Consider the following 23,666-nt stretch of genomic DNA (forward strand, 5'->3'; position numbering starts at 1 on the left):
GAATGGAATCTGATTACATGTCTGAGCATTCAAAAGCTAAGCGTGAAAGGCCATCTCTTGAGAAAGTCAGGAACGAGGGCAAGCCTAAAAGCCCCCGCACCGAGACCATATCTCCCCCGTTTATCTGCAATCAAGATTCTTTCCGCCCTGCAAATCTCTAAATTTGTGCATATTTTTCTTCGCCCCTCCAAATACTCGCTCTTTTCCAGCAAAAATCTAATTCGATCCCAATTCTCTCAATCAACCGCCAAGATGAGTTTCGGAGGTCGTGTATGCTTTAACTGTGAGTTAAAACAAAAAATCTGACAGACGACATGTGTCAATTATCCCGTTGCAATTTTTTCCCCACACACGACGTTGAAGTTCGAGCTTTACGAAGGAATAAAGAGGAACTAAAGAGGAACAAGAGGTTTCTACTTCTTTGGGCTTCTCGATGTCTCAATTGCTTCAGTTTCTCACGTCGGAGCTGCGCATGTTTCGTTCCAGGCCTGGGGAACCATTCCTGAATGCTGCCCTGTGACTCTTTTTTTTGAAAGAAATTCCTGGCTGACAACCTCTTAAACTATAGGCGGCGAGGCCACCCACCAGGTAAATACAAGCTTAATCGGGTATAACTTCTTTGCTTGTGTGGGATCTTACAATGTCAAACAATAGGCTCGCGATTGCCCCAAGAAGGGAACCCCTACCTGGTATGTTCGCCCTAAATTTGTCCAAGACTTCATCTGCTAACATCCCGCCTACAGCTACAACTGCGGTGGTATGAATCATATTTTCCCAGTATTAAGGATTTTCTTCATGCGCGCAACACTCGTTCTTCTCTAACCTGGTGTTTTCATCTCATAGGACAAGGACACGTCAGTAAGTGAACCTGTAATATTACCTTCAAACGTTCCAAATCAGAGATTTATTTGCATTGTGATCTAGGTCGTGAATGCACTCAAGCCCCCAAGGAGAAGTCTTGCTACCGTTGCGGCGGTGTAGGCCACATCTCTCGCGAATGCCCTCAGGCCGGTGAGAACGACCGCCCCGCCGGCGGCCAGGAATGCTACAAGTGTGGTCGTGTTGGTCACATCGCCAGAAACTGCCCTCAGGGTGGTAGCTACGGAGGTGGCTTCGGTGGTGGCTATGGTGGTCGTCAGCAGACTTGCTACTCCTGTGGCGGTTTCGGCCACATGGCCCGTGACTGCACCCAGGGCCAGAAGTGCTATAACTGTAGGTTGCCTGTCTAAGCTTTCACATTTTTTCTTGCACTTTGTGCATAGAATACTGACGGAGTCATTGCAGGCGGAGAGAACGGCCACGTTTCGCGCGATTGTCCCACAGAGGCTAAGGGTGAGCGGGTTTGCTACCACTGCAAGCAACCCGGCCACATCCAGAGCGCGTGCCCCAACAACTAGTTGATACTTGATCAGCTGCTTTGCAATCGTCACACCTCTATCTTGTGCAGTGATCAAGGGTACTGGGGTATTATTTCCGACCCGTCTGCTTCATGACGATTTGCTTTCCGTTTGCTCAAACCAGTCGGCCGAGTCATACTCTTGGCCTTAAGAACCCAGTTCTGAAGTGACTTAAACAAACCCCGTCGGTTAACCAAGATATCTACTTAAGAGATATCCCTGTACTATTGAGTCATGCCTTTACGACTTTCCTGCCTCGCGTATCTCTCATAATACTAGAGATCGGGTGATTATGTTTCAAGACTCGGGAGATACTTGTCTCGGTTGTGGATGAATAGATTGATGGGACGGATGCTCTTGTGTATTGCGGAAGACTTAGGGAACAAAAATATCGTACGAAAAAGAGAAAAGGGGGATCAAAATTGAGTATGGTGGATTTGTGCGCGATGTATAGCCTTTGAGGAGGAGAAAATCAATATTGACACTTACTTCTCATGCCTTCGCTCTTCGTCACTCTTGTTTTGGTCAAGCTCACCGCACCGGTTGAAACTTGAGAGGTGGTGACTCATTGGCCTCCCCGGGTACAAATGTCAAGTCATGGATAACACCATCACGTATATACCTACACAACCTAGATGACTATATTTACACTCTATGAGCTGCAACTACACATCATAGCCCTCTGGAACTTCGGAACGTCGCCACAGAACCGTTCCTCCTCATCCTTGTTCAAGCCCCATTCCTCATTAAACGGATTAAGCGCCATGTTCATCATCCTTCCAAGGATCTCCCTATCCCCACGACGTTCAACACGCTCAATTACTTCATCAAGGATCCAGCCCCGGGGAATGAACTAAATATGTAAGGAGTCAGCTGCCTTGTTCATGTACAGAGGCAGAAAGATGCGAAGCACGGGAATTTCGTACGTTTGGGTTAACGTCTCTCATAGAGCTCTGGCGTTTGGCGTCAGCATCAGCATCAGAGCCCCAATCCTCGAGGATACGCTGGCGCCACTTGTCAAGCCACTTGGCGATGCGCTCCCGCGCCGATTCTTCGGAGTGCCCGATACCACCGTGGCCTTCAACATGGAAGAACCTGGGGGCCACTTCCTTTCTGTCTGATTCTGTTTCGAGACTAGCGAGAGGCACGCTTGACAGGCGCCTGAAGAAGTGGTTAAAATCGAGCTCTAGCGCTTCTAATGTGTCGAGGAGTTCAGAGAATAGTCCCTGGAAGTCCGATTCCTTTTGAGTCTGGAGGCCAAGTCGCTTGCTCATTAGGTCCTTGTAATGATTGAGAAAGACCGTTTTATACTCATCGCCGGTCCGCTCGATTATATCTTCTGCTCGCTTGACGAGAGCCGGTGCAGCTTCCTCTGTAACTCCCTGCCTCACGAAGGCTTCGTCGTCGACCTGGGGCCCGGCACCGATGAGCTCTCCGAGGCATTCCCCTAGCCGGACCAGGTTCCACCAGATAACTGATGGCTGGTTCTTGTAGGAGTATCTCAACATGTGGTCGTCATGGTTGGGAGTATACTGTGGATCGAAGTTATTCATAAAAGCGAAGGGTCCGTAATCGAGCGATAGCCCGTAAATGGATGTGTTGTCCGTGTTTAGTACCCCGTTCATGAAGCCGTATGCCTGCCATGCAGCTACAGTCCTTGCATTGCGTCGAGCAATCTCCCGATAAAGCCTTGCAAATCGATTCTCCTCCACGCCTTGGTACTCCTGCGTTAAGTCCCGTGGAAGACCTCGGGGAGGGTTCTCCACGGAATCAGTCGGGTGATCTTGACCTAGTGATACAGCACCTGGTAAGGATTCCCATCCTTTAAATGCATCTTCGGCAACGTAAGTTGCAAGCTTCCTGATCATATCTCGGTCACCACGTGAATGCGGGAGGTCGAAGGTGCCGAATCGAAGCCAGGACTCGGCAAACCTACAGACTATAGCGCCGGGCTCAATTCGTTCGCGCAAGACTCTTGCCCTTGGCAAGAGGGAGAGCGACAACGCTCGTGTAGTAGGAATGCCAAGCGCATTAAGAGCTGCATGTTTTCGTCACTCAATACAAGTCGATCTAACAATATACTAAACATACCTTCTGACACAATATATTCACGGATACTTGATCGTAACACGGCCTTACCGTCTGCGAAGCGGGAGTATGGTGTTCTTCCTGCTCCCTTGAGCTGAACTTCATAGCGGACGTTCGTGCTTGGATTGGTGCTCTCAAAGAGGCTAATGGCGCGCTGATAGCATTCAACGTCTGTTATTTTCCCCGTCTGAAGAATCGCTAAACTTACACCGTCTCCAAGCTGGCCAGCCCATGAGCCACTACCCTTTTGTCAATAACTCGAATCTTATAAGGTAGTCTATACGACATACAATTGCCAACCTGGAATTCTTCTTTTTAGCATAATTCGCCTTTTTATGAATGTAGGTTAAGCTTAGTGCTAGACAACATACCTCCGTAGCATTGCGCCCATGGATACACCCCTCCATTCCCTTCATCCCAGAAAAACTCATTTCCCGCAACAACTGCTCTGAACAACGCCGTGTTTTCCTCGCCAGCCTTCAGCCCAAGGTCTTTCATCGCCCTGGGGCTGACTCCCAAGAGCTCTGGATCCTCGGTTGTTTCGGGGCGGACAAAGGTGAACGCCGCACCCTTCACGGTGCGCGGGTAGAGTCTCTCCCGCTGCGCCTTGTGAGACGCCTCTGGCGTCTCAAAGCCTGGATCCGGAGGAAGTCTGGACGTAAATGAATTTGACTTTGGAAGCTCTGTAAGAGAACATCCGAGACTCGATTCTGCCTTGGAATATTGTGAAGCCATTCTGTTTAATCGGCTCCGGAGAGCCTTTGCTTGCCAAAAAGACGCGCGAAAAGACATATAACCGCGCAGTTATTGGACCATGTGGCCAGGAAAGTGGCAGACTTCAAACTTTTCGAATGTCGTCAGCTGAACAAATGTGAGGTGGTTTACAGATGGGTTTCGAATCGCCTAGTACCTTGTCACCAATGAATCGAGGTGCTGCTGAAGCTCGGGAGAGGCCAAAGCCAAGCGTGACATCATGTCCCGGTCATTATCAACCGCTTCCAATTTAGGTCGTATGGCTCAATACCTGTGTTCTGCGGACAACAACTGTAGATGCTTCTTGAGCCTTTAAGTGACAGGCAAAAGCGATCAGATCATTGAGGTGCACCCCGCACTACTTCTCTGCCTATCTCACGACGCACGATCTTGCAATCTAGTACCGTAAGTAGTCCAATACTACAGGGTACTATCTCGTACCATTCTCGCGGGCAACCAGGATTTGTAAAGTTGAAATTAGTAATAGAAGGACACAATCCACGCCGTAGTCATGGCAATTGGCGAGTAACGCGTAGAACATAAAGAATTGGAGATGATGTTCGGAACTTGGAGGCCAAAAGAACGGCACCGCTCTCCACAGTTGAGATCATCTTACACAGTACTCCGTGATCCGGCCCGGATCCAAGCTCATTTACTAACTGTCTGTGATTCTAGAACATAAAAAGGCCAGAGTCGCCTCCACATGTCAGAGATCTTTACAGTGCTGTAGCCTAGAGCATCCGCGATATCGATTTCCTGTGTAGTTCTCTGCAGCAACTATGACTTTGACATCAATTCCCACCACTCATTTGAGAGATGGAACTTCGATCCCCGTGGTATGGATACCTCCGTCCTCAACCATACCCTTTTCTAATAATTCTAGATCGGATATGGAACTGGCACTGCCTGGTTCAAAAAGGAGGGCGACACTAGCGTCAATCGCGAATTGGTCGAATCGATCAAGACCGCTATCCGATTAGGATATCACCATCTAGATGGCGCCGAGGTATACGGTACGGAGCAGGAGTTGGGGGTTGCAATCAAAGAGTGCGGTGTCCCGCGAGAAAGGTTATTCGTGACAACCAAGGTGAACCAGAACATTGCCGATATCCCCAAGGCGATCAAAGATAGCTTGACTAAGCTTCAACTGAGCTATGTTGACCTGTATGTGCCGCTTCTTTGCTGCTGCTATCGAGTATCAATTCTAAACTGCTGCACCTAGTTACTTGATACATCAACCATTTTTTGCCAAATCCCCAACTGAACTTCAAGATGCCTGGGCGGCTATGGAGAAGGTGAAGCAAGCGGGCAAGGCCCGAGCGATTGGGGTGTCCAATTTTCTTGAAAGCCATTTGGAGACGGTTGCGCAATCCGCAAAGATCCTGCCGGCGATCAACCAGATTGAATATCACCCATATTTGCAGCATGGTTCCCTCATGCCGTACCATGACGAGAAGGGAATCACAACAGCTAGCTATGGGCCTCTCACACCAGTTACTCGAGCTAAGGGGGGTCCGCTAGATCCATTGTTGTCCAAACTTGCTGGGAAGTATGGTGTTGGCGAGGGAGAAATTCTTCTGAGGTGGTCACTTGATCGGGGCACCGTGTCCATCACCACCAGCGGGAAAGAGTCTCGTCTTAGTACATACCTGAATGTGCTAAAATTCCACTTGACATCTCAGGAGGTGGACGAGATATCACGTATCGGTGACCAAAACCATTACAGAGCCTTTTGGGTTGAGAAATTCACGGCTGATGATCGCTCATAGGCAGAAGGTGTGTACGACTCTGACATTGGCTCAATCAATAAACTCATGATAACAAGGTGGCACGGCCATTAAGAGACTCTGTACTTTGTCAGAACTGAGCCAGTGTCAATTTGGGCGGCTGTGAGTTGTATTTGGGCTGTGAGGGTTGAGCAATTTCTTACCTCCTACTTGGCAAGCTCATAGATATTACGAAGTACTCAGTCAGTAAATAGCCGAGTAACATAGTTGATGTCTATCATTTGTTGTGATACTGCTCTGCGAACTTATGACTTCGTTGACTTCGGAGACGTGAGAGATAAGAGCACAAAGGAGGGGAAGAGCATTCCTAAGCAGCTACATTACGGGAGTAGCCACAACTCATAGAGCCACCTACGTTTCGGTGAAATAAAGGATAGAGTAGGACAAGCAGAGGTAGCGCCCTACGGTACAAAGTACTCGGGGCCGAACAGGAACTGCTACTCCGTACATTACGAAGTACCGGTAAGGCGCTGCCAAGCCCTCCGCTTAACCAAAGAGTCCCTCACTCCTGCTGCCTTTCCCCTACTTAGCCACACCCTTGGGAGGTAGGTCGCCGTTTCTTCCCTCTGTAATTGTTTGCTTACTTTCACTGTTCCATTCACTCTTTCTTTCCAATCTGATATTTATGAGCACATTTCCTTACATCTATATTGCCGGAGGAGGCTCCAACCCCCCAATGGCCTCACGCGTTCCGCAATAGCTTCTCACCATTATTCGCGAGCGGATTTTCGCTGATTCCCTGTGCGGGCAACACATATTATCGTCTATGATAATCGCGTGATACGTACCCTCATTTACTGTATAAACCATACTCGAGACTCGGAGTTGCCACAGTTTAAACGCATCGCTGTGGCTTCGCGAACAGCTACCTTCTCCGCGCTTGTCTGGTGCGATGAGATTCGACCCGTGCTTCAGTCACCGGTGTGCCAATATCGCTATCTCGAAAACAGTACTTCTCAGAATAAGGCTTGAATGGGGGGAGGGGGGAAAGCAGACTTAACAACTGGTTCGCATCCTCTATCTGCATCGGCTCGCTGTGTTCTACTTTCTATGGTGTGATCCCGACGTTCCGCAAACTCTTAGCACATTGCATTTCTTGCACGGACTGGGCTCGTGCTTTATCCAAGTAGGGCTGTCATATAAATTGCGTCAAGGTATTGGTGGAGTCCTTTGCCTTAGGTTCATCGCGGTGGTTGTCCGTCACCGTGAGGACTGCAATGTCGTCTCGCTCCACCGACAACTCTGTTAGATCTTCAGCATCTATTCGTGGACGGTCGACGCAATCCGAACAAGATCTGGTTGATCGGCGGTTCAAGCGTCTCCGTGAAGAGGTTCTCCCTTTCTATCCTTTTCTCCTCACCCTGCCCACCGATGTGCCCTTTCGACTCGGCAACCGCTTTGTCAACAATTGGGCAGTGAGTGATGACGGACCGTTCGCTCCGGAGGAACAACAATTACAATATATGACATTCTTGACCCACGACGAGGGCGATTCTCTCTTGGTAGCTGTGGGGGATTGGTCTGACGCCACGGGGAGCGTGATGGCCGATTCACGCTCGCGGCCTCAGAGTGCCACTAGTACGCCATCCAGCGGTTCGGTGAAGAAAAAAATCAGTCTGCATGATTATAGGCACAAGAGGAACAACGGTACTTCGCCTTCACCACTGAATCAAGAAACTCCCAGTCACCAGAGTGCCTCTAGCCTTCAAGTTCTCAGCGATATTCATATTCCCAAACACATTTCAACTAGTGACAACCGTCACAGACCGTCAAAAATACGTCCCTCCTCACATTCCGCCTCTCAACTGGATGATGAATATGTGGACCGCAAGCGCCCCTCGAACCGTGAACATGATCGCCGGGACTTGCTGGCTCAAGACAGCGCGCCTGTGAAAAGACGAAAGTTGACGCCCGACCCTCCAACACTCAAACCCAAAGCAGAACTATCCAATGGGAATGGGCTTCCGGAGCTCTTGTCACCGACACTTCCCCCAGCTTCGAGCACTCCGCGGTTACCTCGACTTCTCTCTCCTACCTTACCACCAGATCTTGAAAGAGAGCTGGCTACGCTTGGCAGTGAACCTCTGGCCTCGGACTCGCAGCCGGAGTTTATTAGGAATAGCGACACTGCGAAGTTGCAAGCACCAAAGGAAATATTGTCTGCACGCGGTGCTTCGCAGTTGGGATCAACGAATTCGACTAGTACTTCCAATAATTACAGTAAATCGCCACACCCAGGGCTTGAGAAGAGCGGGATTAAACATACAGAGAATGCGAAGTCTAATCCTCAAACAGTTCTAAATGCAGTGTCACAGCCCCAAGGGGATAACAGGACATCACGGTCATCTAGCACCAAATATGTTCAGGCTCCATCATCAGGACCTCGGTTTGTTGTGAGGCTGAAATATGGAAGGTCAAACCGGAAGCGTGTTGAGGCCCTCCTCAAATTTTCTGGGAAGAGGAAGCTGTCCTGTCAAAGCTCGCCCATGCTAGATGCAGTTGAGCGAGAAATTACTTATTCCACAAAACCTGATCAACCTAAAGTCATGGCACCTAGCCAGGCTAGCAAATCCGCTTGTTTAGATGGCAGGTCGAAGCAATCGCCGGGCAATCAGACAAATTCTTTCATTAAAGATCGCTCGAAAGAGTTACGGTCGGCAGGTGCTGAGAAACTGCAAGCGCTAGCTTTGAACCAAACTCAACAGGAAAAAGCAAGGCCAGTATCACTAACGCTAGCGAACGAGCTTAAACATCCCTCCCGACATGGACTGGTTGGGAATGATGCCAAAGGGCATTCTCATCCGGCTCCCCGAAAAGCGCCTGCGGAGTTGTCAGCTTTAAATGCGACCACGAAATCCCCATCTCATTCGGGCAGTGCGGATAAGAATGGCGAGCGTCGGGCTTGGAAGGAGGAGTATCAGAAGTATGGGAACCTGGGCCGAGAGCTGAAACATACCGCGGATCGACATACGGCCAAAGACAAGGTTGCTAGTACTGATGAAAAGCTGGCTGCGGCCACCGCGATCGAGGCTATCATATGTTTTGTACTTGCTTTCATTGCGGAAGACCAGTCTAAAGTGATTTCACGTCAGATTGGCGATTCGTCGACTTGGTTATCTATCATCGCATACTGGCGGGTGGTAAAAAAAAACAGCCTTCCTTATCCACCGCTCCACAGCCTCTGTCTCATACTGGGTGCTGTCTCTTACGATGCTATTCATGCTCTCGACCTTGAGCGCCTTGCTGTCACGCCTATTCCAGGCGAGCACACTCCGGTTCCCACCCCGGCAAGCGACGGGCAACCTGTTCACTCAGAAGAGAATAAGAAAACATTCAAAGATTTTCTTGAGCTGAGAACTCGGCTCCCAGATTGCTATAGAGAATCTCAACGGTTGTGGTCCGATGGCTCTCGCGGGCTTTCGGAAGATATCCTTGCTCGAGAATTCCCTGAGACTTGGTCGAAACGTGCCAGGAACTACTGCGAACAGGGCAAGAAACGGTTGCAGCCCGGAGATTACTCCGGTGAGATATATTTACCGCTTGGGAAAACAAGTACGCCGCTTGAAATCGTCCGCATTAGCTGTGCTCTTCTGAGGGAGTGGTGTTCAAAAGAGAACATCAACTGGCGTGGCAAGCTTGATATATAGCCCCTCGCTTCCATCTCCTTATGATAAATGCCTTGCACGAACAATCAACTCCTATCCACATCCACGCCTTTGTCTGTCGCCATCTAGCTACTCACAGAGCTAGTTTGGTCTTGTCCACAGCTGCCGGCGTACATGGTGATTTCTTCATATCTCCTTCCCTTTCTTGTTTCCTTCACTCGTTGCCTTTTTATGATACCACGGATTTATATTTTTGCTTGAGAAATCTATTTATTGTCTATAGCGATTGAGCGTACCATAATATCATCATATTCTGAGAGTACAAATCCTCTCTCGTTTCCAAACACGGTGTATTGACCACGCTAAAAGGATGAATAACCTTGAAGTGCCCAAATTCAAGGCGAAACAATCTGTCGCAGAAAACACGATAAAGATGGCTAGTAACTTCATATCGTTGAATGGTCGCTCCACTTCGTAAGCCATCGAATGTCAAAGCACGAGGGCTACGCCGGGTAGCGTGCTTCAGGGTTAGATTCCTGGCCGAATAACCAGCCAGCTTCACGGCAGTACCTTGCTTCCCTGCCATAAGCTCCAACCTCACTACTCCAGCAGATGATGGATGCATCCACAATATCTGCGACCACCCCTTCGATTGCCCCGAGGACACTCCAGCCAATTGCTCCTGCAATCAAGCCGACAATATAAGCGTAAGCACTCCCTCTTAGCACCCCGTGGTCTGTGGGCACTCTCAAGCTTCTAGCAGTGCTTACCCATCCTCCAAACCCAAGAGCAAGGGACATCATGAGGCGGACGGCATGAAGTATAAGCTTCGAAAGTTTATAAGGAAGAAGATGCGAGTGATATTCGCCAGATCTGGAAAACGATCTAGGATGTAACGACGTTGTCGCTACTGACGGCGCTAGGTTCGTCATCTGAATAAGACCGCGTGCAGAGAGGGCAAGAGGCTGAGAATGTATGGCAGCATATGTGAGCGCGAGAGGATTTGTGAGCCCCGTTATTGGAGCGGGAACGAAAGCATAGGTAACCAAACTCAAAATTGATGCGATCCGTCTGGGAAGTACCAGGAAGGGCAGGCGAATCAGTAACGATATCAGGCTAGACAGGCATATTGTACCGAATAAAGCCGTCAATGAATGAACCGTGGCCGCCCGTACTACTTGCCTAGAGGTTGGTATTGGGTTCGTAAACCGATGGAAATACCACTGGCTCACTGTTGCTGCCGTGACTGCTTGCTGAATGCCTGCAATGACCCCAAGAGACCACATATACACAAGGACGAAGAAGGCTCCCAGCCACCAGCTGCTGACGTTAACAATGAACGAATTCGACTTGGACATATGCCCTCCGAGGAATATCCGAGTGAACATCAGCATCCATACCCAGGTCCAGGAGATGATGAAAACAAGGTTACCGAGACCGAGGAGTAATAGCTCTGAATTGGTAGCGAGGATCCGACACGCGAATTCAAGAATGCCAATTGCCTTTCCTATCGCATAACGACTTCGTATAACGTTGTAAACCCAAGCGGTGGCCATAATGAACGGGACAAACGATCCGAATCGCATGATTTTGTCCTGAACACCGGAGGCGCTCCGGAAACTCGAAATGAAAGGGTACAAGAAAGAGGAATAGAGAATCACGGGGACAATAAATATGATCACATAAACCAAGGGGCGTACGTATGACCATAGCAGAGCAAGCCATAACAACGAAATGAAGATCGAAACCAGCGTATAAATGGCAAGGCGGTAAAAGGAGCCATGAAGAGTCAAGTATATTGTATCTCCCAATTTAGCCTTGTCGCCGGATGGCGTAGAAGTGTGTAAGTAGACAAGGAATGATGTAGCAAAGAGACAGGTTAATGATATCAGGAATATATGCCCCCAGAAAACATCGTGACCCGGGAAATCGGACCTGTCAATATGCGCGGACGTTTGTTGGGAGGGCTCAGTGAACGACTGCTGCGTGCCTCCTATTAATGGCTGTTCGCTTTCTTCATGAGGCGTGGACAACGTATTCATCCCTAACCTATCCATTTGAGGTACTCCCCGAAATCTTTGGATAGAGGGTGGTTTGTCGTCCTCAGGCCGAAATTGGTCACCATCTTCAAATTGAGAGCTAGACTTCAACGTGTCCTGGAGGCGAATATCGACCAATTTACTCTTTCTTTGGCTTTCGCTATCATGGAGGAAGTCTTCTTCGCCATCGGCTCCCTCTGGCCCTGAGTGATCAAACCGACCACTCGCGCTGCCTGGTCTGGTGCTACGCCATGTTCTCTCAGCTCCTATTTCAGGCCGCTCCTCTATGCCGGTGCTGGCTTCAAGAGAGTTGCTGCCATCTTCATCAGTCTCCGAGTTTTTTAGATGGCTGCTACCAAAATGCCGCCTTGACCTTTGAAGAGCATAAAAATCTGCTATTTCACGCTCATGTTCGGCCTCTTCATCCTCTTCGTGAAAGTCCTCGGTGGCGCTGTGAAATAAAGGCGCTTGTTGCGCAAGATGTCGCGAACCGAAGGCGAGATTCGAGAATTGCGAAGCCCCGGGATAATATGAATCACCCGATTTCTTGTGCAAGTAGGAACGGGAAGATAAATAGCGGGAATTCCCAGGCTGCTGTGATGTCCGATCCCTATCTTTCCTACGTCTCTCATCGGGCACGATGCGTGATTGCGACTGGGCCAGGAAGCGTGAGGCATCTGCGTCCCTGAGTAAGCTAAGGAAGCACTGCAACGGCAGCACTGGTGACTTACATTCAGAAAACATCTCCCAAGTCTCCGTATGAAGTGAATGGGCACGGTGACCTCAGATCCCCTAAGGTTCTTAAATGCGCAGTTTATCGCAATATGAAGATGGAGCGGTGAGCACCTATAGTCAATAATAAATTTACTGAAGAGACTGCGTTACGATGAAGAAGTTCTTAGAAAGACGTTAGATAAAAGGCTCCGTGAACAGGTAGATATTAGACTAACAACGCGAGGGCCGAAAGCCCGTGCATAGAGAAAATGGAAAATGACTGTGGTCGAAAGCAGCAGCCGTCGCCGCGTCATAAGACATGGTCATTGTGATAGCTGACTCACTCACTAGAGAAGGCGGTGTGGAAATGGAGGCGGTCATCATTCAGACCTCAGACTCTCCCAAAGCAACCGCAATCTAATGCTCCAGCTTCCTAGTGCCCTGGAGCGTATTGGTTTTCGTTGACGCCTCTGATTCAACGCCGGGCGCTTTGCTTGCGGCTTTTCTGCACTACGGCTCCAAATGAGCTCTATGGTGGTCTAAATTGGCTCAACTAGATTCTCCGAAATATATCTTCACGGCCCTTTGCGACAGCATCAACACAGTTCGGTACCCATGTCACAGCCATGGGATTACATCGCTAAACTTGTCTGTATTGGCGACTCGGGGACCGGGAAATCCAGCGTAAGTGTAGCCGAGCTACATGCTGAAAAGCTTCTTACTGATGGTCTGGCTTTCGCTGTAGCTGACTATTCGACTATGCGAGGGTCGGTTTTCCTCAACGCACGACGTTACAATCGGCGTCGAGTTTGGATCTCGTATTGTTCCAGTGGGCCCGCCAGCGTCGAAAGATTTGGAAGCAGATCCTGAATTACGCCTCCACAACCATGTCCCTCCTGACCAAGATCCGTCCTTAACGCATCATGAGGACTCTAATACGCTGGTCGTCTCCGGACTGCCAAATCCTCCTCAAAAAATACAGCAAACCCAAAGAAAGATGAAATTATCTCTTTGGGACACTGCTGGGCAGGAAACCTACAAGTCCATAACTCGATCGTACTTTCGGGGTGCCTCTGGCGCGCTCCTTGTATTTGATATAACTCGACCGGCCACCTTTGTGTCGTGCACCCAGTGGCTTCAGGATTTACGCCAGATTGCTGAAGAAGGCATCGTTGTCATTCTAGTAGGAAACAAGAGTGATCTCGCAGGAAACGGTTCAGATTCGAACCAAAGGCGTGTTACTAAGGAGGAGGCAGAGGAATGGTGCCGCATGAACAATATTGTGCGCTACCTTGAGACGAGTGCCAAGTCGGGCGAAGGAGTGGAACGTGCGTTCCTCGAAGTTGCCGAGCGAATTTACCGCAACATTGAAACGGGTAAATATGATCTCAATGACCGTCGCAGTGGCGTGAAAAGCTTTGGTGCGTCTGGCGGTGCGAATAGCAGAATGCCTCAAACCGTTACGTTAGGAATGAACGACGCAATGCGCAAGGGCGGTAATGGTCTGGGTGGAAGTTGTTGCTAATCAAAGTGCCCATTCTAGACCGTATGTGTAGGCACAACATGTCGGGTGGCGTTACTCTGTGGTTCCGATCCCGGAGATTAATGGAGTGTTGACTTAGTTTTCGTTTCGACACATGAAATACTACTAAGAGTGGGAGCAGAACACACACTGATCAATAAATAATACAGAAGCTCCTTTTGGGGTAATGAATAAATAATGGACATAGTATGAGATAAGAGGTCAAGAAGAGAAGGAAGCGAGATGCCGTGAGTGAAAAGGAACGTTAGGATGGGCTTAGTTGGCGATTCGCCAACCGCTCAGCCAGTTCAGGTGACGCCATTGTTGGCTTGGGCCTTCAATACCAAAAACAATAACTCGGAAGTATGCGAAAACCCCAACCACCAGAATATAAAGAAACCCGTAAACCACGCAGCGAGCCTTGGTGTTAAGGGTCTGAGTGACCCAATCGACACAGAAACCGAAAGTCAAAATAGCGTAATAGAGCGCTGGGTAATAGTGGTGGACATAAGTAACCCGGGCCATGGCTATGAAAGGCAAGTAATGCAGAAACCAACCAACAACGGGATACAAGCCGGCAAAACGGATGTGATCAATGTCTGCTTGGCTGAGCTCATTGTAGCCGCGTTGCCATCGCACAAGGTACCATAAAGCTAGCAGCCCGAATAGGGCTAAACTAAGGGTACTTCCCCAATAGACAACGGGATTCCCAAGGAGATAGTACTTAATCACCTTTTCGTCCCAAGAGCACATGCGTAGACCAACGTTGAGTAACGGCCATTGCCAAGGTTTCGACGCAAGATCATCCTGTTTATCCGGGTCGGGTACTAAGGCATTGTTCGAGGTCATCATCGCAACATTCAGGTGCACGAAGTCTTTGAAGAACGGAGATTTGTAAGATCCAGGGTCACCAGGAGGGACTGTTATTAATATTAGCGTTGGTACAACAAAAAAAGGGTGAAAAATGCCATACGTCGGTCGTTAGTATGAGTCTCGATATTCCAGTGCGTATAAACGTCGCGAGGTTTGTTTTCCTTCACACAAGTGGTTTCAATCTGCTTGAAACCCCATTGGGGAAGATTTGTGTTGCCGGCGCGTAAATAACAACCAAGGACAGGATGTCGTAACCGGAAGGCTGTAGTTAAAGTCCTGATTCGACTTCTGTCTCTAGAAGCCACATCGTCGACCACCTCAACTTTCCAGTGGTCCTTATCGTCTCCAATAGTCAAGTTACCGTAGCAAGAAACCTCGTAATGGCTCTTGGTGATTGGAGCCGGAATGTTATGCGAATGGAGGTTCCGACCGGTCTGACCGTGAATCAGGCGAATAACGTCACCATCACCGACGAATTTGAGAAACGCATCCGCATCATACTGCGGCTCTTTGCGGTTGGGATAGATAAACCAGTCGTTGTTCGCATCCTTGTGGTGATAGCATGTAACTTGTTGCTGGGAGGACCCTTCGGGATAGGTCTGGACATGGGAGTGGAGAAGTCCACCACCGTATCCCATATTTTTGAGGGTGACTCTTGAGCCGAAGGCAATCTCGAGAGGGCTGTCTTTGCCCACCTGAGTACCTTTAAGATTCGCTTGGAACAATGAGCTCATCTGCGCATCGCCTGGGCCACTATTCTCTAGAATCAAGAAGTGAATATAGAACGAGAAGACATAAACCAGGGCTGGTATAAGAATCAAGCCCACCACGCGTACCGCAAGATGTTTAGCTAGCGTTACCTGATAGATTGTCAGCACTAAGGGGAACGATAATTCAGTGAGCAGCATGGGGAACAACCTCCGACATCTTTAGATCTCCAAACTTATTCCAGAGATCTTCGATAGTGTAAAGACCAACAAGCGCAGTACAAAAAAGGCCAACCCACTTGACGCTACAAACACAGCCGATACTGATACCGGTCAGGAAAAGCCAGGTGAACCACTCGACGGAGAAACTCGAGCGCTGTAAACGATGGAATTTTGCCCAGCAGAACGTGGTAGTGAACGTGAAGCAAAGAAGCATAGAATCAAGCAGTATGAATCTTGATATGGTTGCATAAGAGTTTTCGAAAAGCACCATCAGGCTCACAAGCCAAACTGTACTTCTCCGAAAGCCAAGCTCCCTTGCCGTTAGATAGGCGAGTGGAACGCACACCACACCAAAGGCAGCATTGAATAAGCGCATGAAAGTGTAGTTTAAGTCCTCGGGGTACGTTTCGCCGGATTTGAACTCGAACGATCCATTATAGCCGGCAAGAAGGCCTGACAAGCCCACAAGCATTTTTCCTAACGGGGGGTGAACATCAAAGTAGAACTCGCGTTTCAGGTAATGTGATCCAAATTTTCCGAAGCTAGAAACGTTGTTAGTTGAAACCAGAAGCCTATATGCGGAGCATGTGGTTGGTCCATACTGCGCCTCATCCCAAGTCACGATATTTGACCGGCCAATCCTGTACATACGAGTGAACATTGACAGGAATGTCAGGAGTATCGGTGCAATCACAGGCTCCCATTCAAATAGGGCGGACAGATGAGATTTTGGCTATTCATGAAATAGCTGTGTTAGCTGCCTGAAGCTGAACACGCGGTCAAGGAGGTCATACCCGCTGTTTTCCTTTTTTGTCGTCAAGTTCGACCGAGCTGGAAGTCGTGCTCTGTCCCTCTCTATGCGGAACGATCCTACGTCGCACATCGGAGGCTAAGCTCGCACCGCTGGTCGACGCAGAGCCGTTATCAGCCATGCTGGGAATAGTGACTGGTTCTTACTAAAAAGACGTATAGGAAGATGAGAGATGATAAGAAAAAACTGATCGAGTTTCGGAAGCAAAGAATGTAAGAATAGAATAGAAGCAGGAAAAGAGAGCAAGACTGGGCGACTAATAGTACGGCAAACTCATATCTGGCGGGAGACTTCGAAGCTTCCTTTGCAATTGAATAGGAGGTGAGTGAAAGAAGCAGAGTGTTTTTCAAGAACTGAAGGTCTCAAAATGAAACAATTGGATAAGGTAATCGGTAAGCGGGAAAAAAAGCAGGTGAGCGAAGGTTATAAGTAGGTGTTGGGCGGACAAGTCAGACATCAAGGACGAAGTTGAGGTTGAAGTCCAAAATGGCGAGTTGGCCAGAAGGTGTAGCATTTACCTAGTACGCGGCAGAATATTTATTAATAGGTGTACATTTCGAGCGCCGAGGTGCCGCCGACCCGCCCAGACCACTCAAAGGGCGGCAGTATCAAATTATCAACATTTCCAAAGGTCCAGAATCATCGAACTCGACTTTAGTTGAACAGCCAATTTGAATAAGGATTCTACCTTATTTTACGAAAAGTGTATCTGATATGTGACGATATTATACCATCTCTCACCATGATCAAATGAACCGGGCTTCCCACCATCTGATATATGTCCGGAGCACTGTAATAGTACAAGCGCTGCAACTTAACTGATGCTTTCAGTCAGAAGATCACCTATTGGAGATAACGTCATAACAGGTCTATGCGATATCATATCCAAAGGAAACGGTAAGACAAAAGACCACGGTGGGCATTTACAAGTAGAACACGCTCTCACCAAGTTTCAACCCGAAAACGCTGCAGAACAAACAAAAATGAAAGTAGAGACGAATATTGGAGCCGAGGAGCGCCGCAATGCATCTATCATGCTACGGAGCTGGTGAAAGTCGCAGGGGCGATTATGGAGCAGTAACAGCTCTTTACTGCTCGACTTCTTCATCCTGCCCTAGCCTTCTATATTGAATGTCCTGTGGGCGATTCGACGGTCCCCTACTGCGGCTGACTATGTTCGATATCCACCCCCCTAGCCCCTCGGGTCGGCTTCCGCTGTCATCTTGAGGGCCAGTTTGGTAACTTTTACCATTGTTATCAGAGGTGATATTGGGAGGATTGATGTTTAGACCTGGGATGGCACTGTCGGCTCCATGCTGGCCGTACTGGCGTCTAATATCAAGCGAGGGGACTGGAGAGCCAGCACTCATCAGGGAGCCACGCTCGCCCTGAGTGGCGGGAGTTGGCATAGCGGTAGTTGCATCGCCGAAGAGTAGGTCCATATCCTCCAGACGAACTCCACTCGTTTCGGGGTAGAGGAACCAAACTAAGTCCGTGTCAGTCGTCGAGAGCGCGCGCGAAATGACAAGAGATGCTCACCAACAACAAAACTGCATGCGCAGAAGAATGCATGAACTAAATACAGCCTCCATTTTATCGCAGCCTGGAGAACTGGCGTGACCTCACCAACCAACCAATTGAAGGCCCAATTGGTTGCAGTGCTGAGACTGGCGCCTTTTGCACGAATGCTTAAGGGGAGGATTTCAGGAGGGTATAGCCACGGTATTGGACCCCATGAGGCGCCAAAAGCAGCATTGTATATCATAACAAATATCACGGTGAGGGTTGGGGTAGCTTTGATATCAATGAAAATAAAGTAGGATATTGCTGAGAGAGAAAAAACCATAGCCAGGGCACCAGAAAGAAGTATGGGACGCCTCCCCCAACGGTCCACAAGATACCAAGGAGGGACCGTCGATGCGAGGTAGGTCAGACCATTGATTCCAGTCATGAGGATAGCAGCACGGCCGGCCCAACCAGCGGACTCAAATACCAGCGGCGCGTAGTAAGAGATGACGTTGATCCCATTCAATTGCGCGAGGGCTTGCGCAGACATTGCAATTAGTACGCGCTTGTTATATCTCTTGAACATGTCGGCGTAGGACCGTTCTCCTTCTTGTCGGGTGATAAGTACGTTCATCTTGATTTCCCTGTACTCTTTCTGGGCCTCCGCATTGTGAAGATCACCCTTACCATAGAGGTTGGCAATGACAACCATACCCTCTTCGTCGTGGTCATTGTCCAGCAGCCACCTGATACGCAGGATATGTTAGCAATTGCCATAAGTTGCACCGGTCAAAAGAAAAAATACTGATCGGCCCTACCTCGGAGATTCACATATTATGAGACTCCCTAGGCCAAGGAGGAGTCCCATGATACATTGCAAGAGCAACGGTAGGCGCCAGGAGAAGTCACTACCAATGAAACTACAAAAGTAGTCGACCCAAACACTGGCAGCATACCCGAAGATATTCCCCGTAAACTCAATGCAGGCCAACTTCCCTCTGTTGTGGGGAGGCTGCAAATCCATGATTAGTACGAACGACAGTAGACTCTGCGTGGACAACCAGATAGGGTGACAGTACCGAAATCTCAGACTGATATACCGGGACGATGGTGGACAATGCCCCGACACCCAGGCCAGCAATTATACGGCCTACCATCATCATCGGTAACCCCGTCGCAAACGTTTGAAAAGCGCCGCCGATGAAAAACACCATAGAACCATAGAGAATAGTTCTGCGGCGACCAATTACGTCGCCAATCTTTCCAACGAGTAACGAGGAAATGAAAGCGCCGACTTCTAATATTGCAACCACTGTGCCAATTTCCGCTCTCGATGGCTGATTGAAATAGTCTTTGAAGTACCAGCCTCTGATTCTAAGTTAGTACAGATTGCACCAATGGCCTGTTCCAGCATGCATAAGGTGATACGAACGTTATAATCCCCGACATCACGCCCTGATCGTAGCCAAACAAAAAGACACCTAATGATACAAATACGCTGGTAAAATACCTATGACAGATTAGCAGTTGACCATAAGAACACTCTCGTAGATGGTTCCTTACAACAGTGGCTTCCCAACCAAGCCATACGTTTGAGTAAGATGCCGGTTGCCTGGCGACATTATGGCAGCAATCGAGCGTTCAATGCGTGATATCTTTCTTGGAGGGGGGTGTGGTATTTCTATTTTCTCGAGGCCAGAGTTGCCAGTACTTTGCTGGGTTCGATAGTGCACACGTTTCGCCTGCTTCAGCCGTATCTTCGACCCGGCTCGACTGGAGCCCCCGCGATCCAGGGATTCTATGAGTCGGGCTCGTAGAGGATCTTCTGCATCCGCGATTTGTTCTGCTAGATCCCCAGTGTCGTTCCAAAGCGAGAAAACCGATTCGACGGAGTGAACCGAGGATACTATAGATGACCGACGGCTACCCTTCTCGCTCGCAGACTCTATCGCCTGTGCGGGCGAATTATGTGAAACAGATCGTAGAGACCGTAAGGGTATGGTTATAGAAGCGTGCGGCGACGACGTTGCTGGAGAAATGTTGGCGGTTGGGGGCTGATGTCAACAGCCCTGTCGTTGGTGGGGAATCGAAAGGGGTGGATGACTGGATGTCAGTTGGGGTATGGATAACCTTATCATCAACTGATCGTGTCCCGCCGCGTGAGTTTGACCCGGAGAATCACATCAAATTGGCAGATCAACCAAGACACCCACTGGCAGTCTCGTGATGCGGAACGGCCAAATGGACAGCCCAAGGTTCCGGGTTGGTACTCAGGAATGACTACCGCAATTGGACGAAAGCGACAGGCCGAAGCGGATACTTGCCGTTAAATCAAATCGACAAGTGTAATGACGAGGGGAAAGCAATGAGGGATGGTCCTTCAGAGTCTGCTCACAGGATAAGGAGAAGTCCGACGATGCAGGATGACGATGGTATCCTAGGCTAGGTATTCAGCCGAAAGGGGATGGTCAGGCGGGAAGCACTAGCCAAGAATAGAACAGCTGTACAGGTGAACAACAGCAGTGACAAGTCACAAAGAACAATTTTGCAAATGATGGTAAAGTCTGAACTTGGTCTTTTGATTGCGGAAATGACTCAGGGCGAGAAAAGAAGCGAAGGTAAGACTCGGCCCTAGAAAAGGACAGGGAAAACAGTACTCCGGAGTAGGTATGGGGGAGCAGTCTACGGGGTAGCCAAGTCTAGATAGTAGCACCCCGCCTACGGAGCGCTCCTTGTCCTTGTCCTTGTCCTTGTTGCTTGCCCGCTGCCAGGGAATAGATGATCGATCCTAGCGGTTGGGCTAGTGAAATACCCACGTAAGGAAGTTAGACGGTTGGCAGCTTGTCTACCGGATGTTTCATGGCTGAGTGCGGGCATTTTACAGAGTCGCTGTGGTACTCCACTACACTCCTCAAACAGAGAGCTACTGCTCTACCCGTTTGGACATACTATGCGAAACGTGCCTCGTATAAAAGTGACAGGCACTTAGATTCAGTCTAAACACCTTACGATCTCAATCTATCACCTGTACGTAGGGCCGAAGTACTTAGCAAGATTTAAGTACGTTGCAAGTGAAGATGGCAGCCCTTATACCTGTGAACGTAACATTAGTACTCCGTGGGACCGACTATGGGCGGTTTTGGGAGGCTACTCGACTCCGGTACTAGGGTGCTGTGAGCGGGCTCTCGCCGAGGTGGGCTCTGTGGGAATCTTCTCCCGCGGCCAGTGGCGTGAACCGAATCGAATCGAACTAAAATACGGAGTAGTAGTAGTACGAAGCCCGCTCCATACGGGGGATGCGTCAAACTTCTCGAGCCCCTTAGATCATGACGCCGAAGGTTGGTTCATCTAGAAGAGATACTAGAGCACTTGGCTAGTAATGGTATTTTGGGATATTGATCCCTACCAATCTGGTCATTTATACTTTCTTGTACGTGTCTAATATTTATGTACATGGTGCTCCATACAACACTCGCAAATATACAGGCGTCCATATGGGTGAAGTTGGTGGAGGAGCGAGTCCGAGGGAAATGGATTAAACTCTCAATGCTGTTGATGTGCAGCTTCATGATGTGACGGGTCGTGTTTCGTCGCACTGTGAACGCCCAACCAGGGCAATACGCATGCGAAATTCGCATGAGATTCCCCGTATGTTTCGCATATTGCATGGTACCCTTATTCTGCCAAGTTATTGTTAGTGCCACACGGTACTTGCGTTGCGTTTAGTGAAAAGCCGAGGCAGAGAGCAGATTCATGAAAGCAGTATGTCATAGCCATCTTTGCGTATGTATGTGGCATCTGCCATGTTCGCGTGCTTGCGGCGCACCAACTCGAAAATCACGAGCCCGGCACTTGTGCTGGGAACTTGACGAAGAGCATTTCCCAAAAATCCCCGATATAACCACCTGATCCAGCCTCCACCCCGAGCAGCTTTCCTTTTGCACCTCTTATAGGTTTCCTGGTACGCTAAGTAATAGATTTGCAGCATTTGCCTCTTCGGAGGGCGCAAAGTTGCTTGATGGTCAAGATATTCCAACCGCGCAACGTGTATGTTCTGTACAGAATTTATTGGATATTGGATCGACTGCTGAGCAACAGATGCCGTGAGGCCAGCGGCAAGTAGGAAACAGGGCTCCAAAGCATAATGTGGCTTGATAAGCGGCACCCCACGATCGCTGGACTGGGTTGATTGCATGGAGTCCCCCTTATCAGAATGTAAGGAGCCATAATAGCTGGTGAGGAAGGAGTAGTACGCCTGCGATTTGATGTACTCGAAAAATGAGAAGAAGACGGCACTGCCAAACGAGTCGCGCAAAAACGAGAGACTCCAGCCGGCGAAAATACCACGGAGTCCGATGTGCTGAAGTTTGTGCTGGCCATAGTGCCACATGCTATGATAACGACCTTCTATGATGTCGTTGGTTCTAAGGCGAACCTGTAGAGCATCTAGAGGAGCAGCTACAATAGACTGTATTGAGCCAGCGATTAAGCCGGCTATGAAAGTATCGGCGGGGGTAGCTGGTGGATAAGTGCGTCTCACGCCTCGCGAGACAGGTTCGTACAAAGTTCCAAGAATCTGAAGATAGGATGTATATAGAACAGCCCCGACCCTATCAGAGACGTTCAGCGGAATCATTCTCGTTCAATTAGAGAACGTTCGATCCACCTACCCAGCATTAGCCAGCAGTGGAGGCATAACCTGGTTTGGTATAAACCGCCATCCGTATGTTCGAACTGCATGTAAGAGTAGACCTGGGGTAGTGGTGTGTAGTGACCAGCGGCCGCCTTCGGTTGGATGTGGGTAAACAGCTCGCGCAAACGCCTATGCGGAAATAATGATCATGTTTTGCATTAGTTGTCGGAGGGACCATGTCGAATGGGGTTGGTAAAAAAGAGGTCGGGATGTGTGTACCATGTAACTGTGGAAAGTACAAAAAATGTATCAGTCAATGAGTCGATGTCTAGAGAAAAGCAGCTGGATACCTACTCAACCCGAGTGCGAAAGAACGCCTTGACAGGGACTCTGAAGTAAAATGCCACAAATTGCGCACTGAGAGCGCGTACGCCAGCGGCCGAGGCGCCCGTGGCCGCATTACTGCGCGGGTTTCTGCGGGACGTGTTGTCTTCTATAGTTGATGGTCGGATGTCGCTTTGTACAAGTCGGCCTGATGCAGACGGGTCTTCCGAAGGGTTGTCCATGTTGGACTCGAATCCAAGTCCGCAGGTCCAGAACCTCGATCAATTTTCGGAATGAAGCTTGTCAACCCAGGAATTAAACGGAAACATTGTAGTCACTGCCTCACTAACAGAGAATGCATATCGAGGAAGTACGAGAAGCCACGAAACGTCTTGAAAATTTCACGATATCTATAATTAGAGCATCAAATCTCCAAGGCAGGGCGACAGAGCCTCCTGCTAGCCAGTATCAGTGACTGCAAACAAGCCAAACACATTATGGTACGCTAAAAGCTAAATGAGTTTCATTCCGCCAATCTGAAAGCCCCCAGACGCGCGCCCATCCTCCTTTCGCGTTTACCCTTCACTTCTTGTTCATTTCTATTTAAGAACAAACAGAACCATTACCTTAACCCCAACCATTTGGACTAGTGATTACTGTATCTTCCTACCAGCGCGATCTAAAG

General features: G+C 49.1%; 9 protein-coding genes across 9 annotated transcripts; 4 read left to right on the forward strand and 5 right to left on the reverse strand.

Moving 5' to 3' along the window:
- The first annotated feature begins 568 nt into the window (after positions 1-568).
- BDW74DRAFT_162620 (uncharacterized protein) lies at positions 569-1,980 on the forward strand. Its single transcript, XM_073725989.1, has 4 exons — positions 569-689; positions 744-858; positions 925-1,212; positions 1,285-1,980. The coding sequence occupies exons 3-4, from the start codon at positions 1,126-1,128 to the stop codon at positions 1,399-1,401; spliced, it is 204 nt and encodes a 67-aa protein (XP_073578780.1). The 5' UTR covers positions 569-689; positions 744-858; positions 925-1,125; the 3' UTR covers positions 1,402-1,980.
- A 69-nt stretch (positions 1,981-2,049) lies between these two features.
- On the reverse strand, positions 2,050-4,220 carry BDW74DRAFT_183193 (YdiU domain protein; the record flags this gene model as incomplete). The annotated part of the gene is made up of 6 exons (XM_073730447.1): positions 2,050-2,250; positions 2,324-3,435; positions 3,489-3,639; positions 3,694-3,724; positions 3,776-3,785; positions 3,857-4,220. 6 exons carry the CDS (start codon positions 4,218-4,220, stop codon positions 2,050-2,052), a joined length of 1,869 nt encoding a protein of 622 aa, XP_073578781.1.
- Positions 4,221-4,873: 653 nt separating this feature from the next.
- BDW74DRAFT_162627 (aldo/keto reductase) lies at positions 4,874-6,387 on the forward strand. The gene is made up of 4 exons (XM_073725990.1): positions 4,874-5,074; positions 5,122-5,402; positions 5,461-6,014; positions 6,064-6,387. Exons 1-3 carry the CDS (start codon positions 5,018-5,020, stop codon positions 6,005-6,007), a joined length of 885 nt encoding a protein of 294 aa, XP_073578782.1. The 5' UTR covers positions 4,874-5,017; the 3' UTR covers positions 6,008-6,014; positions 6,064-6,387.
- A 178-nt stretch (positions 6,388-6,565) lies between these two features.
- On the forward strand, positions 6,566-9,927 carry BDW74DRAFT_162630 (uncharacterized protein). The gene has a single exon (XM_073725991.1). The coding sequence runs from the start codon at positions 7,243-7,245 to the stop codon at positions 9,670-9,672; it is 2,430 nt and encodes an 809-aa protein (XP_073578783.1). The 5' UTR covers positions 6,566-7,242; the 3' UTR covers positions 9,673-9,927.
- BDW74DRAFT_162631 (uncharacterized protein) lies at positions 9,928-12,654 on the reverse strand. Its single transcript, XM_073725992.1, has one exon. It carries the CDS (start codon positions 12,411-12,413, stop codon positions 10,134-10,136), a length of 2,280 nt encoding a protein of 759 aa, XP_073578784.1. The 5' UTR covers positions 12,414-12,654; the 3' UTR covers positions 9,928-10,133.
- A 10-nt stretch (positions 12,655-12,664) lies between these two features.
- BDW74DRAFT_105587 (uncharacterized protein) lies at positions 12,665-14,045 on the forward strand. The gene is made up of 2 exons (XM_073721608.1): positions 12,665-13,067; positions 13,129-14,045. Exons 1-2 carry the CDS (start codon positions 12,999-13,001, stop codon positions 13,906-13,908), a joined length of 849 nt encoding a protein of 282 aa, XP_073578785.1. The 5' UTR covers positions 12,665-12,998; the 3' UTR covers positions 13,909-14,045.
- Positions 14,045-17,005, reverse strand: pmt2 (protein O-mannosyl transferase). The gene is made up of 5 exons (XM_073721609.1): positions 16,502-17,005; positions 16,310-16,440; positions 15,697-16,249; positions 14,879-15,638; positions 14,045-14,825 (listed from the first exon to the last, which is right to left on the reverse strand). The coding sequence occupies exons 1-5, from the start codon at positions 16,637-16,639 to the stop codon at positions 14,182-14,184; spliced, it is 2,226 nt and encodes a 741-aa protein (XP_073578786.1). The 5' UTR covers positions 16,640-17,005; the 3' UTR covers positions 14,045-14,181.
- Positions 17,006-17,606: 601 nt separating this feature from the next.
- BDW74DRAFT_183198 (putative MFS monosaccharide transporter) lies at positions 17,607-19,646 on the reverse strand (the record flags this gene model as incomplete). Its single annotated transcript, XM_073730448.1, has 6 exons — positions 17,607-18,004; positions 18,058-18,770; positions 18,843-19,036; positions 19,104-19,392; positions 19,457-19,534; positions 19,588-19,646. The coding sequence occupies 6 exons, from the start codon at positions 19,644-19,646 to the stop codon at positions 17,607-17,609; spliced, it is 1,731 nt and encodes a 576-aa protein (XP_073578787.1).
- Positions 19,647-21,390: 1,744 nt separating this feature from the next.
- On the reverse strand, positions 21,391-23,366 carry BDW74DRAFT_162636 (putative mitochondrial carrier protein). The gene is made up of 4 exons (XM_073725993.1): positions 23,012-23,366; positions 22,937-22,943; positions 22,695-22,846; positions 21,391-22,634 (listed from the first exon to the last, which is right to left on the reverse strand). Exons 1-4 carry the CDS (start codon positions 23,221-23,223, stop codon positions 21,776-21,778), a joined length of 1,230 nt encoding a protein of 409 aa, XP_073578788.1. The 5' UTR covers positions 23,224-23,366; the 3' UTR covers positions 21,391-21,775.
- Between the last annotated feature and the right edge of the window lie 300 nt (positions 23,367-23,666).

The sequence above is a fragment of the Aspergillus multicolor genome (genome assembly GCF_047715735.1).
Source record: "Aspergillus multicolor strain CBS 133.54 unplaced genomic scaffold BDW74scaffold_42, whole genome shotgun sequence".
Lineage (NCBI taxonomy): Eukaryota > Fungi > Ascomycota > Eurotiomycetes > Eurotiales > Aspergillaceae > Aspergillus > Aspergillus multicolor.

What these genes read in the sequence shown, in the direction of transcription:
- BDW74DRAFT_162620 (XM_073725989.1), top strand. Translation starts at nt 1,126, where the DNA reads ATGGTGGTCGTCAGCAGACTTGCTACTCCTGTGGCGGTTTCGGCCACA. An exon ending in GGGCCAGAAGTGCTATAACT is followed by an intron (nt 1,213 to 1,284) that starts GTAGGTTGCCTG and finishes GAGTCATTGCAG; the next exon opens with GCGGAGAGAACGGCCACGTT.
- BDW74DRAFT_162627 (XM_073725990.1), top strand. Translation starts at nt 5,018, where the DNA reads ATGACTTTGACATCAATTCCCACCACTCATTTGAGAGATGGAACTTCG. An exon ending in ATGGAACTTCGATCCCCGTG is followed by an intron (nt 5,075 to 5,121) that starts GTATGGATACCT and finishes TAATAATTCTAG; the next exon opens with ATCGGATATGGAACTGGCAC. An exon ending in CAACTGAGCTATGTTGACCT is followed by an intron (nt 5,403 to 5,460) that starts GTATGTGCCGCT and finishes TGCTGCACCTAG; the next exon opens with TTACTTGATACATCAACCAT.
- BDW74DRAFT_162630 (XM_073725991.1), top strand. Translation starts at nt 7,243, where the DNA reads ATGTCGTCTCGCTCCACCGACAACTCTGTTAGATCTTCAGCATCTATT.
- BDW74DRAFT_162631 (XM_073725992.1), bottom strand. Translation starts at nt 12,413, where the DNA reads ATGTTTTCTGAATGTAAGTCACCAGTGCTGCCGTTGCAGTGCTTCCTT.
- BDW74DRAFT_105587 (XM_073721608.1), top strand. Translation starts at nt 12,999, where the DNA reads ATGTCACAGCCATGGGATTACATCGCTAAACTTGTCTGTATTGGCGAC. An exon ending in CGGGGACCGGGAAATCCAGC is followed by an intron (nt 13,068 to 13,128) that starts GTAAGTGTAGCC and finishes CTTTCGCTGTAG; the next exon opens with CTGACTATTCGACTATGCGA.
- pmt2 (XM_073721609.1), bottom strand. Translation starts at nt 16,639, where the DNA reads ATGGCTGATAACGGCTCTGCGTCGACCAGCGGTGCGAGCTTAGCCTCC. An exon ending in ACAAAAAAGGAAAACAGCGG is followed by an intron (nt 16,441 to 16,501) that starts GTATGACCTCCT and finishes TTTCATGAATAG; the next exon opens with CCAAAATCTCATCTGTCCGC. An exon ending in GAGATCTAAAGATGTCGGAG is followed by an intron (nt 15,639 to 15,696) that starts GTTGTTCCCCAT and finishes ACAATCTATCAG; the next exon opens with GTAACGCTAGCTAAACATCT.
- BDW74DRAFT_162636 (XM_073725993.1), bottom strand. Translation starts at nt 23,223, where the DNA reads ATGGACAACCCTTCGGAAGACCCGTCTGCATCAGGCCGACTTGTACAA. An exon ending in CCACTGCTGGCTAATGCTGG is followed by an intron (nt 22,635 to 22,694) that starts GTAGGTGGATCG and finishes CGTCTCTGATAG; the next exon opens with GGTCGGGGCTGTTCTATATA.